Source organism: Haliotis rufescens, unplaced genomic scaffold, assembly GCF_023055435.1.
Source record: "Haliotis rufescens isolate VD_foot unplaced genomic scaffold, xgHalRufe1.0.p SCAF_16, whole genome shotgun sequence".
Taxonomy (NCBI): domain Eukaryota; kingdom Metazoa; phylum Mollusca; class Gastropoda; order Lepetellida; family Haliotidae; genus Haliotis; species Haliotis rufescens.
The window spans coordinates 27,697,716-27,711,921 of record NW_025963846.1 but is presented as its reverse complement, the minus strand read 5'-3'; the positions used below and the strand labels follow the sequence as shown (position 1 = coordinate 27,711,921).

The 14,206-nt window shown below is 41.4% G+C and overlaps 1 protein-coding gene across 1 annotated transcript; it reads right to left on the bottom strand.

Annotated features, from left to right (window-relative positions):
• Window positions 1–5,015: 5,015 nt before the first annotated feature.
• LOC124113943 lies at window positions 5,016–8,594 on the bottom strand. The gene is made up of 3 exons (XM_048396691.1): window positions 7,725–8,594; window positions 6,260–6,478; window positions 5,016–5,154 (listed from the first exon to the last, which is right to left on the bottom strand). Exons 1-3 carry the CDS (start codon window positions 7,774–7,776, stop codon window positions 5,102–5,104), a joined length of 324 nt encoding a protein of 107 aa, XP_048252648.1. The 5' UTR covers window positions 7,777–8,594; the 3' UTR covers window positions 5,016–5,101.
• Between the last annotated feature and the right edge of the window lie 5,612 nt (window positions 8,595–14,206).

Here is a 14,206-nt window from a genome sequence, read left to right as displayed (position 1 = left end):
CAAGGACTGGTCGGCTCGGAGTCAGTATACTGTGTCTGAGTGGGATATTCATGTTAAACTGCGGCATGGTATCTCAGTGAGCTAGCACTATAAATCGGCATCAGTCCGGACTAGTACAAGCAGCCACACACACACATACACGTGCATGCACGTCGCTATATAAGTGCAATAATCTTGGACGCGACGTTAAACCCAATTTCACCTCACCTTTATGCATATGAATCGGAATTTCTGCTCGGAATGGCAAAGTCAAAACAAGGTAATTTGGCCAAGAGGTTTAAGCTTCAAGTATATGGATGATCATGATATCGTTTAATAACCATCAAGTGACTAATTCCCTTCCACTGATTAACCCACCTGAACTTGAAATAAAGAAGACCAGTGGGACCGCCCCATCTGTTTCATGTTCAGATGTATGCATAAAGTGTCACAAAGTAATCTCAACAAGGCGGTATTACAAGAGGGATGACTTCAACTTTCTAATAGTCAACTTACACTTCATGTCGAGCAATATTCCAGCAGCTCCAGCCTTTTGTGTTTACATTTAAAACTGTAGAGGTACAACCGAGCAAGCTCTTTCTACGAGGATTTCAAAAAGCGGCATCAAACTGCTGAGAAGTTGTTTGATCAAGGTTACAACATTCAAGGCCTCAGTAAACCTTTCAAAAAGTGTTATGGTACACACGTGGAGGACATTTCCAAATTTTACGCATTTCATGACAGAAATCATGCAGTTCCCTATTTTTGACTAGTACCACATGTTCCCGTGTTTTTCCATGTGAACGGTGGGGTACGCTCTCCTTTTCGCGAAAACCTGGTATCACCACTTTTTGATAGTGCTCACGACATAGTCGAAATCTACAATAGACACTGCTGAAATCTCTTATGAATATGGTAAGGGTTTTGACAAGTCTACGAAAGGTTCCAGACGCATCAGCATGTGTTGATGTTATCAGAAACAAGTCTCCCAGACGGTTCCATGTGAGGGCTGTGCGAGGCGTTTGGCATAGTTTGTCGAGACTGATTGGAGTGGATATTGGTCCTCGCTACAACTTGAAATCATTTCATATTAACCCAAAATCTCGACAAACGTGTTAGACATTATTCTTTCACTCACCAATCTCAACCATGTGCGGAGTATAAAGGTGCCTGACCTTACGTGCGTCTACGAGCTTAGACGTTGAACTTTGAGAAATACAAATGCTTTCGGCGAACAGTTGACATTTGGTGGTGAATTTATTGTGTCATGTATATGAAATCACTGAATCTAGATCGGAGATACACGTGGCATCTCATCACTGTTCTGATATGATCTTGTGGAAGGTTCGTTATGCCAAATGTCAGTGTACACTATCACACAAACTGACAACAATCTACGCCTCTGTCTGGCTGGTAAGTTTTGGGTGGCGGTGTGCAAAGCCGACCCGATGTCGTATTGATAGATCTGTACCGGATGAGTGTCTACCTGACCGGCGTGTCGTGTCTGTACTGTCATTCTACATAAACCGTTTTGACTTTCAGGTTGATAATAAAAGGGCAACTCTGTAGTTTCTTGCTGGCTGTGTACCGAACACACTACAGCTGAATCAAGCAAGTAATGTACACATAAAATACACTTATATTTATATACGTATTCGACGTAATAAGCGCCCCGGACACTCTCAAAATTAGAAATAGGGGTCTCTTATTAGAATATTATTTTGATGAAAAAACCAGAGTTGAAAGATAAATTTCGTGGTTTATGCTGACAGTCTAAAATGTTTGTGTACGACAGATATATTTTTCAGAATTTTATTGCCCATCATTAAGGGTACATATAACACACGAGTGCGTATTATACGGAAATAAATAAGTCTTGTGTACATTGATCAATCGGAAGGGGTGCTAATTGGGATTGTTCACTAGCCGATAAATTAGCAAATATTGCCGTGGGCGCTTATTACGTCGAATACGGTAGTTATTCGTTACTTACGTACATGTCAGTATATCTACCTACCTATCTTAAGAGAAAGAGAGAGAGAAAGAGAGAGAGAGAGAGAGAGAGAGCGAGAGAGCGAGAGAGCGAGAGAGAGCACAGTGAGAGAGCGGGAGAGAGAGCACAGTAAATGTCTTACTCATAGGCACAATATATAGAAAATTGCATAAGTGGAATACAATTGAGCACAGTTTTAATTACCTGGCGCTTTTAACTTTTACCGCGTACGAGTCTCATCGGGGGCATATCTTTTATATATAGTTAGTTAGTTGGTAAGTTAGTTGGTTGGCTGGTTGTTTGGTTGGTTGTTTGGTTGGTATCTACTTATCCTATATATTTGCCGTTTTACAAAATAAAAGCGGCAAAAGTACAGGGTACAATTCTGACTACAATATATATAATAAGCATGTGTTTATTACCCACTATCAAACAGTGTTCGCGAAAGGGTGATCGTATCATCCCGTTTGCTTTCAAAACCACGTACATGGGTATGAAAAAATAACACAAGTCAAAATATAAAATTGCATTGGACATCATTCTTTTGTCACTCATGTTATAAATTTGAAAATGTATCTCTAACGTAAACTTGTTTTGGTGCAATCCAAAACCCGTTAAACAGTAAACAGTATGAATAAATCTAAATGTACTTAAAATAAAATAATGAACTAATGAGCGTGTACCTAGATGAGTGAGTGAGTGAGTGAGTTGCTTTTAACAGTATTCCAATTATATCACGGCGTGTCAGCTTAATGTGGGAGGAAAGTCCGAAGTGATGCAGGTCTCAGACGTTTACCACTTCGGTGAGACCCACGAGCACGGGTATGGTGCTGACAAACCTAGAAACATAACCGGGGCGAACCGGGATACGAACCCACATTCATAGGTTTCTGGCGTGCCAAAGGTACGCAACTCTGCACAGCGAATCGCGGCGCCCTAGACGACTGGGCCGGCCACCCGTGCCCCCTGTACTTAGATGGACGTGACAGCTGTATGGTGCCAATTGTTTATCAGTCAGCATATCATCCTAATTGATTTCCATCACTTGATTGTCTGGTTTGTTCACATATCACCGTGACATGACAGGAGCCCTGATGTGCTAGAGGCAAAGAACATACTTTTTTGTAAAAAATTGCGTCAGTGGCGGGTGCTACCGAAAGGCAGGACATGTTAACCCTAATCGCGAACATCTGATGTCATCCCTAAGATCCCTACACATAGTTTTCACCATTTTGCCTTTTAGAATCCGTTTCGTCGGATAATCGAGACTGGTTATTCTCTGGCATTGTCGTTTCCTATCTACAATGCCACGGATCACGATGTCCCCCAGCCGGTACAATTAAGTGCACTTACTGATGCAATTCAACTTAACATCTGTTCTCATTTTTGTAGGCATTTGTGAAAATATCCCAGAAACCAAATACGATGGAGCTCAAGTATATCGCACATGACATACATATGGAAGTCGGTCAGACCATCACGAGTTAATCAATTGCAAGTAGTATCTATGGTTTCCATACAGAACGATCAGGCGTGCCTCCAGAAACAGCTATGGGGTGGTAGATGCCAATTGTCTACACGTTGTGTACGGACACCGACGACCTAATCTCCTTAGGGGTCCAAGCATACCTTAGCAAAACCTTATGCTCAACGCTTGTGCATCTTGGACATTTCTGATTTCCATAAATCTATCACTACCTATTTGTATTGTGAATATGGCCCTTATTTCGTGATATTTATGATGCGACATGAACTAAGCTTTTATTATCACACTGGGCGTCGTAAACTGGTGCCGTATGTCCAAACCAGGTTTCTGTTAAACCATTATGCCTTAAGCAGTATGTCATAATACAACCTTTTGCATGTCAGCATGGCCTCACATGATCTAAAACACAACAGAGTGCTGTCTGACAGGTCGGAGGTCTTGCTCACTTAGATGTGCTACTATTTCAGAACAGCCCTCTGAGGCAAGTCATCGCACCCATCGTTGCTTAATTTGTCTGACGTCCAGTAAATGATCTACGACAAAGAATTGTAAGTATTATATTTGGAAGTGTCATTTACCGAGGACGATTTTTGGATTGTGGAAACATACGACTTCCGATAATAAACGGAAGGAATAGTTCGTTGAACGAGATGACCTGGGTTCGTGGAATTGATGCAGGTCCCCCTGTGACGAAGTTGCGTTACGGCTTCTATAAGGGAGGGACTGTTGATTTGGTTGGACTTTATTTATGGTGACTACCTGTGGTTCGTCTTGCGGAAAAGACATCGTTTTATCAATGTTAAACAAACTGTGACCTCGCGTAGGCCGCCAATGAAATATCATGCTGGAAACAGTCTGTTCATTTTAATGAAATCACGAGCTTTTCTTCCTGGATTGTCTGTTCGCCACGTCCATACTCAGCATTTCTCCATGTCATTCCTGTTGCACGGGATATATTAATGTGTTGGTTGGTTGGTTTGTTGTTTAACGCCGCACTCAGCGATAATCCAACTATATGACGGCGGTTTATCATTAATCGAGTCTGGACCATACAGTCCAGTGATTAATATCATGAGCCTCGATCCCCGACATTGGGATCGATGACATGCATCAACCAAGTCAGCGAGCCTGACCACCCGATCCCGATAGTCGCCTTTTACGACAAGCAAAGTCGCCTTTTACGGCAAGCATAGGTCACTGAACCCGATCTTGCACTTTCCATGAAAACCTGCAATGTTTAAGTACCATTTGTGAGAGATGTAAATACGTTTGTGATGAACTTGAGGATGAAATTATGTCGCAAAATACAGTCAGGTTTATTCCTATTACAGGATATTTACCATTCCAAACGAGACTCTCGTGATGACCTCTATCTATACTGTAGTTCAAGTTTCTCCTCCGACCGGAACATGTTCACTGGCTCAGTAAAGCAAGCATTAACACGTGCGCAATATTCCAGCTACAGCACCGCGTCTGGCAACCCAAACCGCCTAGGTGTGTTCCACCCGCGTTGATTGTGTTTTGACTCAAATAAAACTAGAGACAGTACTGGGGCAAAATACTATTTTATTTTTAAAGTATATTTTCTTAACTATACAAATACATGTGAAATATAGTTACATACGATATATGTTTTTAACTTGTCATTTGTGCTGAAGTGATTCTGTCTCAACAAGCATGGACAACTGCAGAAGATCTGAAAAGAAAATGTAGTTATTAATATCTTCCCTTATACTACTAACGTTTTCATCTACCAAGAAATATTGCACACCGAAACGCGCTATTGAGTGAGTGAGTGAGTGAGTGAGTGAGTGAGTGAGTATGCATTTATGTTGCTTTTAGCACTGTTCCAGCCATATCACTTCAGAAATAGGCTTCACACATTTTACCAATGTGAGGAATCGAACCCGTATCTTCGGCGTGACGAGCGAACGCTTTAGTTACTAGGCTACCCCACCGCCCCGAAACGCGCTATTGAATAGATTTATTACTGTACAATATTCGTCACATCGGCAGATTGATATACTCCAGTGAGCTATATGGATTACATGATGATCCTTTTCATGTCTTGTCCAATGACTTGTCATGAAATTTGATAAACAGGAATAGGCACATGTTCAAAGGCTTATGCGGCATGACGTGATATTAACTCAAGTGAAATATCGACTTCATATTTTTAGAGGAGACTTGAGGGGAATTGGGGTTTAATGTCGCGTTCAAGATTATTGCACTCTTAAAGCGATGTGTATACAGGTATGCGTATGGCTGTTTGCACTAGTCCAGATTTTTGAAGTGCTTTGCCCAGTGAGACACCATGTTTAACATGGATACCCCACTCGCATTTATTAAATAGACTTTCAACCACCCATGCTTTATTCCCTCATTGCTGAGCATCAGGCATTGTAACAACAAGTACCATCTTTTAAATGTATCATCCGTTCATATTTATTTACCATATGTCCCTGTGTTTTTCAGGTGAATAATTGACTTGCCTTGGCATGTGTTTGTTATGCCAAGGGTGGGTCACATTTTCACTATTTGATTCATAAATTCATGTTTATCATATAGTCGAAATCATACAGAAATTTCTGATGATTATTGAAAATGTTTTGTCGCTTTTATTTATCATTTTTAATACACATGAACTGTGTTATTAATGAATTAACATATTCATGATATTATGAAAAATCACTGTTATAAGAAAAGATAAAACTATTATTTTGATATAACACGAAATTGTTGACGGGTATGCACTATATTAAAATTCCTTTGCATAAAAACAAGTGGAGGATTGCCCCGACCTGAAATGTCCAGTTGGTTATCCCCATCAGTATCGGCCAATTGGAGAATGACTCTGGCCTCTTTCGGTGTGTAACCGAGTCTACCGTCGAGGTAGGTCAACACGCTGTACAGCTCCATGCCGTTAACAACGCCGTCTTCGTTCTTGTCAAAGTCGAATATGCTTTGTCCGTTGGCTCCCGACATGTCACCGGGTAGGTGAGGCACTGTGGCTCCGAATACTGTGTGTGAGAAATAGTCGTGAACAGGTACCGCCAATTGTAGCATGGAGTGAGTGAGTGAGTGAGTGAGTATGGTTTTACGCCGCTTTTAGCAATATTCCAGCCATATCAAGGCGGGGGACACCAGAAATGGGCTTCACACATTGTATCCATGTCGGGAATCGAACCCGAGTCTTCAGCGTGACGGGCGAACGCTTTAACCAATAGGCTACCCGACCGCCCTGTAGCATGGAAGTTTGATGACGTTTAAAGGGTGATATGACGATAATGTCTACATTTCGATAAATCATTATTTTCTGATTTCCTCAAACATAATTTGAAACGCCATGTTAATTACACCTAGGGAAAATATATTGACATAAAATACGTGGGTACGTGAGGGTTTAATCCGCTTTGAACAGTATTCCGGTTATATCACGGCGTGTGAGCTTAATGTGAGAGGATAGCCCGAAGTGATACAGGTCTCCGACGTTAACCATTTTGGTTAAACCCACGAAAACCTAGGAACATAACTGGGGAGAACCGGGATTCGAACCCACAATCATAGGTTTCTGGCGTCCCGACGGGACGCAACTCTGCACAGCGAATTGCGGCGCCTGGGATGACTAGGCCATCACATAATTTAAGACTATAAACGGTGAAGCATAGTTGTACATCGCATCCCGTACGTACTGGCAAATGCCAGTAACGGACATACATTGATTTCGCTGTGTGATATTTTGTCAGTGTGAAGTATCTATACTATAATGTTCCAACATATTGCGTTGTTGCATTACTTTTGTCCATCAGTATTACGTACAAGGTTCTCGAATAAGGAGCTTGTGCACAGCAGTTTTCTATATTAACTATATGCCTCTACGTCGGACCAGGACCGCCCCCGTGGTCTAGAGGTAGAGCGTCCGCCCGGAGAGCGGAAGGTCCGGGGTTCGATCCCTGGCCACGTCATACCAAAAGACGTTAAAAGATGGTACTTGTTGTTACCCTGTTTGGCGCTCGGCATTAAGGGGCTAAATCAAGGACTTGTCGGCTCGGAGTCAGTATACTGTGTCTGAGTGGGATATTCATGTTAAACTGCGGCATGGTATCTCAGTGAGCTAGTACCATAAATCGGCATCAGTCCGGACTAGTACAAGCAGCCACACACACAAACACACGTCGCTATACAGGTGCAATAATATTGGACGCGACGTTAATCCCAATTTCACCTCACCTCTCGTACGACCATAGCAAAATGAAATATACTTACCAATGACATTCCAACAGAAAACAATGCTGAGGACAAGTGTTGCGTTGTACATTCTCGTGTTTGTTCCTTTACAAACGTCAGCAGTAATACTCTTAATTCATTCCACCTACCTTATATACCATAATCTACGAACGATAATAGTTGGGATGACCCGTGCGTCAATTGGTTTAAAGAGTGCTAACACTGCACTCAGCATGATGCGTCCGTTTGTCCTAGCTACTGATCACCAATATCCGATCATTGTATTTGAGATATGTATAATTATCCAGTTCCATCTGATATCACAATCTCCTCTCCTGGCTGAGCGAACTTCCTTCTCCGTTGGTGGTAATTACATGCATGACATATTTCAGTGTGTGACCCATACATGGAAGATAATTGTTTCAGTGGACATGTCAAAATAACACTCAATGTCACATGATGCATGTGGTCAAGTTACCTCGAATTTCAAGCCTGCAATGTCCGCCAGACCGTTTTATATCTCCAAATGTGTGGATGAATTAAAGACTCTGATCTTCTCAGTTTTAAGTTTCAAAACACACAATCCCTAGTGCCATGTATCATATGTGGTGTTCAAACAATTTTTTTGTGTGTGTCATCGCAGGTAACATGTTTTATCATTTCAAAAATGGTCCAATAGCCAATTCCCTTCCACTGATTTGCCAACCTATGCTACAAATAAAAAGAGACCAGTTAAATGGCCTTATCTGTTTAATATTGAGGTCTTTGCTTAAAGATTCAGAGTGAAGGAAATATATCTTCAGGACTGAATGAAAAACGGTGTTGACGTTCCAATAGTCAATTGTCCTGACCCGTGAAGATCTGGGTTAGAAGAGGTCTTCAGCAACCAATGCTTGCCGTAAAAGGCGACTATGCTTGTAAGAGGCGACTAAGGGGATCGGGTGGTCAAGCTCACTGACTTGATTGATGCATGTCATCGTATTCCAATTGCGTGGATTGTTGCTTATGATGTCAATCACTGGATTGTCTGATCCAGATTCGATTATTTTTCAGACCGCCGTCATATAGCTGGAATATTGCTGAGTGTGACGTTAAACAACAAACAAACAAACAAGTCAACTGTCCCTTGAAGTCGAGCAGCCCCAGCTCCAGCCTTTGGTATCTACAAGTCACAAAGTTTGAGGTAAAATCTAGCATGCCTTTTGCACGAATATTTCAAAGAGCGTCATACAACTCTTGCTCAAGAGTATAGCTTTCAAAAGGTTTCATGCTAGACATGTGAACATTTCGAAATTCCACACATCAGTGACAAAAAAAGATGTCCAATGCAGCTTCATGTTTTGATTTGTACCATACGTTCCCGTGCTTTTTCAGGTGAACAATAAACCTGCCTTTGCATGTGTTTGTGACGGAAGCAAATGCTTTTAACAGATATGTCTTATGATTATGGAAAGGGTTTTGTTGTTTGAGTATTTAGAATTACAACCCTTAATGCTGACGTCACGATTAGTCACATCAGTCTCAGGTGGCACAGCAAGACCAAGGTGAACATAACCCCTTCATTCCAGATGACGTGGATTATTCCTGAACTGAAAGCCTTGTATAACGCGATAAAAAAATAAAAAACACACGTTTTTTTAGATTATCACTGTGATTACCTTAATTGCAGTGGTTCGTGTACTATATTTGTCAAACTTGAGTTTTTGTATCAACCATTTAAAACTGAATAACAGTATTTATTCAGTTCGTTTCAGGAAACGCTACATGTACATTCGTATTTTGTATTTCTTTCAGTCTTAGGCAACACACAAAGTTTAAAAGTACTAGAACCTAAGTACGTAACACACTGACAATGAAAAACTGGATAGGAGTTATGGAAGCAATTCCTAGAGACACAATATCAAGGATCTATCACAAACTGTATGTAGTTATCAATTAAAGCTATTCCACCGACGTGTGAGATGAAGAAAAAGCTGCATTTCTTAACAAACACTTTAGTTACTGTATATATTCCAATACAAAATGGTTGACATCAAGATGGATGCCAAAGCGGCCATGTTTCAAATCGGACGTGATACCTTTTCAATGATACTATTACAGGGATCATAAACACACAATTTATCGGATTAATCACAGGTTCAAGGTCACAGCAGGGTCTCCGAGCGGGCAACTTTCTATCTGTATGTGCATGTTCATATCGAATTCCATAATGGCTGTCATTACGATAACGTTGCCAACGCTACAGCAGTGCCATAGCCAGCCGAGGGGCCTGGTTTTTTTTTGTTTTTGAAAAGCAGTTTTATTTGAATCATGAAAATACAAGTTGGGGACAAGTGACACTTGTACGAATATTTGCAACCCCCCCCCCCCCCCCTCCACACATACACACACACACTTCGGCCTTGTACAGTAACGCGAGAAAGCGATTCGTAGTTGCCCAAAAGGCATGAATAGCGAACATGCTGGGGTAAACACACGTGAGAAGTCGAAAAATGATTATATAAATTATAGACACTCCGATTGCATTAAGGCGCATTGACAAAGATACACCAACTGAAGTTTTAGGATTTAAGTGAGTCACCTGATTACCTTATGGCGGCTGTTTTTTTGCTCTCTGCTGAATTTGCTGTGTGAGGCTAATAGTAGAGGATTGTGACAGAAATTTCACCGATAACCTGCTGCTAAGAATCCAGACTTTCGTATGTATATTGATATATATCCGTGGAGGGAAAAAAACTTGGGTGTTTCTCCGTTCGTAGCAGGCGACCCCGTTCAGTGTGTGGCGGTGTACATCTCCCTGGCGGTTCGCGGTCCAAGTCCCTGCTTAGTTTTACAGTCATTAACTTTGATGCTAAACGCGGGCAATATAGAGTCCTAATCCTGGACCACCTACATCAGCTACAATATCGGGAGATAGTATTCAGACCTGAACATCCCTCAAAATGTATCTGGCCAGTGTGTTGTGACAGATAACTCGGACAGTCCACCCATCACCCTCTCTGATCTCTATAACGCTAAAATCGATTCAGGCTCAGATCACATCGCTCAATGACAAGCTCGAGACGTTTACGTTTGACTACAATCGCAGGTTAACAGAATTAGAGGAGGAAGTGAAACTCTTCAATCTAAAATAACATGGAGGCCCAGATTCGGCGGTTTAATCTTAATTTCCATGGTCTTCACGGTAGGCGCGGCGAAACGAGGGCTGACAGTGAAAGGTGTGTAAGAGATTTTATGTACACTTCATTTTAATTCTGACGCAATGAATCAGAGAGCATGGAAAGAACCCACAAATTGAGCTCTAAATCCGGACAGTTGCCATCCTCTGTATCTCCAGGGCACGCATTTCGGTGAAGCTACACCAACCCCTGGGCCTAGCCTTGTGGTTCTCGCGAACTAGAAATACCTGCCCTTGATTTCTCTATCACTTCATCTCAGCAATGACTGCCAAGTAAAACGATTCTTATGAACTGAAATATATTTTAATTAGTTTAAAGATAAAAGTTAAATCAGAGCTTATTGTAAATTGGGAATTTCCTTACACAATGTTAATGTAAATGTACACTCAACTTCAACAGAAACGCGAATTTGAAGCGGTGAAAGTTACATGCTATAAAAATGATTTTTTTAACAGAAACAAGTCAAAATTGGCAACATTTGAAAACATAGTCTAAATGAATCACATTCAGAAACGGGTTTGGCTGATTGGTCTGTTGAGTCTCAGAAGTCATTTGAGGAGCTGTGGTTGCACGTGGGATTCTATCGCGTAGATGTGACGTCACCATCAACTGATCTTCTCTATCGAGCGTCACACGCTGTCGGTCACTTAGTGGACGATAATCTGCACTGTTGGTCATGTAAGTTGTTGAATGATGGACATCAATGTGTCTGCCAACTCGTGGCATGTTCCATCCAGCTTCAGTAAATAAAGCGACAAAACCCTTTCGACTATATGAATCACTTTCAAAAGTGATGATACCCGGTGTTTGCGAAAGCGTGAGTGTATCCTTCCCCACCGGTGCCACCCGTAACACACACATCCAAAGGCAAGTCAATTGTTCACCTTAAAAAAACATATGGTACATGTCAAAGAGGTAACTGCATCTGACATCATTTTGTCACTGATGCGTTAAATTTGGAAATGTCCTCAACATGTCTACCATAAAACTTGTTGAAAGCTTTACTGAGGCCTGGAATGTTGTAACCTTGATCAAACAACTTCCAGTTGTCCAGAGTTAGATGGGACAGGGTGTTTTTATGTCAAACTTAAAATCAAACTACAAAACCAACAGCTAATGTTTGAGACCAGATAACAAGGTGTCCGATGAATCAATTTCAATCTTCTCAAACCTTCTGGTAATAAGGAGTGTTACACGTTTTATCTGTTGTCCAGAGACGTGCGTGCAATTATCACAAGTCGCGTGTTGGGAAATGTTACCATGTAAAATAAAAGGTAACGTCGTCTTTTTAAAAGTGTAGTTATTTTATAATTTTACATAATTTCTGTTTAATGATATCACCCATCGAACATCTCGTTTCTTTTGGAGTTGAGTATATGACGCAGGTTCACAGACGGTGATATTGTATTCTTTTTGTACAAATTGTTTACAAGGAGGCGAAGAGGATGAAAACCATGTTTTACTTATATGTGAAAAATATACTCGTACATTTCCCCCCTTGTAGCAGGGTATTTTTAAAGACCGTCAGTTAACGGTAAATATGAGGAAGTCATGATATCATCCATGCTGTTGATGTAGTTTGAAAACAAGCCTTTATAATAAAAAAAGTGTAACTTTAAAATCTATTAATGTACATCATGACAAATGTTGATATGCAAACTGCATTGTACTTTGGGCCTTGGTGCCAAAATTACTAAATAAAATATATGTCTGTCTGTTTAAGAATTCATAAAGCATGAAGGCTTTGAGTAAGCAGATACAAATTGAACTCACACAGCGTGAGACACGTCCAACGGGCGAATAGTCACAAGTTAGCAAAGCTGGCAGTAAACTAATCAGTACTAACATACAACTGCCTTGATCTAAATCCACAGGGGGTATTACATTTGTAAATCTAACAGTTATACAGTTGCCACAAAGCCCTTCAGTTCCGATGAGGTGGCGATCCGAGGCGTGAAGCAGAAAGTAAGGTGTATCTCATCTCATGCTTTCACATTTTTCGGAGATTTCGGTCTTGGAGCGTCCGGCTCTTCCGGTCTCGGTCTTGGAGCGTCCGGCGCTTCCGGTCTCGGTCTCGGGATACCTACAATGGACGCAGAACATACTTACATGCTGTTCATACAAGTGATATATTTCTTACCAAGTAACGATAAGTTGAACTCAAAGTTCGTTTAAACACGTTTTAAACGGTTTATGGCTGCGAGGTTAAGATACATAAAACAATGTATTGCCCGCGAGAGAACTATTTGTATATTATTGCAAGACACATCTGTTAACACAAACCACAATTTAGCGGCAGTAAGCAATTCAGAATAAAATGAACACTGACAAGCGACTGTGACTACGGAAAAGGCGTACATTGAGTGATTATGAAATAATACATGAAACAATATGCAGACGAGTGACAGCGAGCTAAAATCCTAACAAGACCAAACACTTGATGGTTATGCTACCATCACACCAAAGTTGTTCTACCCCGTTCTAAACAAAATACTAGAACGGGCTGTGATCACTGTAGAACGCGTAGTTTGGCGTAAAATACGATGCGCGTTCGTTCAAAAGCAGTCCTCAATACGTCTATCTCGTTCATGGCCAGTCTGCAGTCCGTATGTATCCAGTTCAGATCGTGTAAAAGTGCACCGCATGCGACAACGTTTCGAAGCAGTTCGAGCACATCCGTAGCCGTTCTCAACTCGTTCTTAACCAGTTCAACCTTGTTCTACCTCGTTCACAATGCGTCCAAGCCAGTTCAAACTAATTCTTAACCTGACCAACTCGTTCGCACCACGTCCTCATCTCAAACGTGCCTAGTGCGTGTGTATTCGCGTGGTGGCCCGTCCTGGCCCGACTCCTATGGATACCGAGCGCGTTAGAGCCAGTCTTCGTTCAAGTTCAGGGCTCCGAGCTGTACACATCATGCCTTCAAAGAGAAGTCGATTCAGAAAGACAGTGCATAGAAATACACATGCACAAAAGTTAAGCGCCACCATATTCATAGTCTCTTGATTTCACGTGTGGGAATCAGAAATACGAAATATGATGATGATTAGGGTGAATTAGGCTTCCATAGTTTCTTGAACCCAAATTTGTCCAGATACCACAAGGAAGCGTGCTTTACGTGTTGCTGCAGTTCCCCTACCCTATAAATAGTGAAATTGAAGTTTCAGACACGTGGTTGTATTTTGCTCCTGTGTGAGATACCCCTTCCAATAGAGGTTGAAAATCAGCACGGTGAGGAGAAAGTTAACGAACGCTGAAAGATGGCAAGTGATAGGCATGAAAAATGCTGGCATGTCATGCAGGGCCATTGCAAGACGAATGGGTCGTCATCACAGTGTTATC

What these genes read in the sequence shown, in the direction of transcription:
- LOC124113943 (XM_048396691.1), bottom strand. Translation starts at nt 7,776, where the DNA reads ATGTACAACGCAACACTTGTCCTCAGCATTGTTTTCTGTTGGAATGTC. An exon ending in TTTCTGTTGGAATGTCATTG is followed by an intron (nt 6,479 to 7,724) that starts GTAAGTATATTT and finishes TCTCACACACAG; the next exon opens with TATTCGGAGCCACAGTGCCT. An exon ending in TAACCAACTGGACATTTCAG is followed by an intron (nt 5,155 to 6,259) that starts GTCGGGGCAATC and finishes TTTTCTTTTCAG; the next exon opens with ATCTTCTGCAGTTGTCCATG.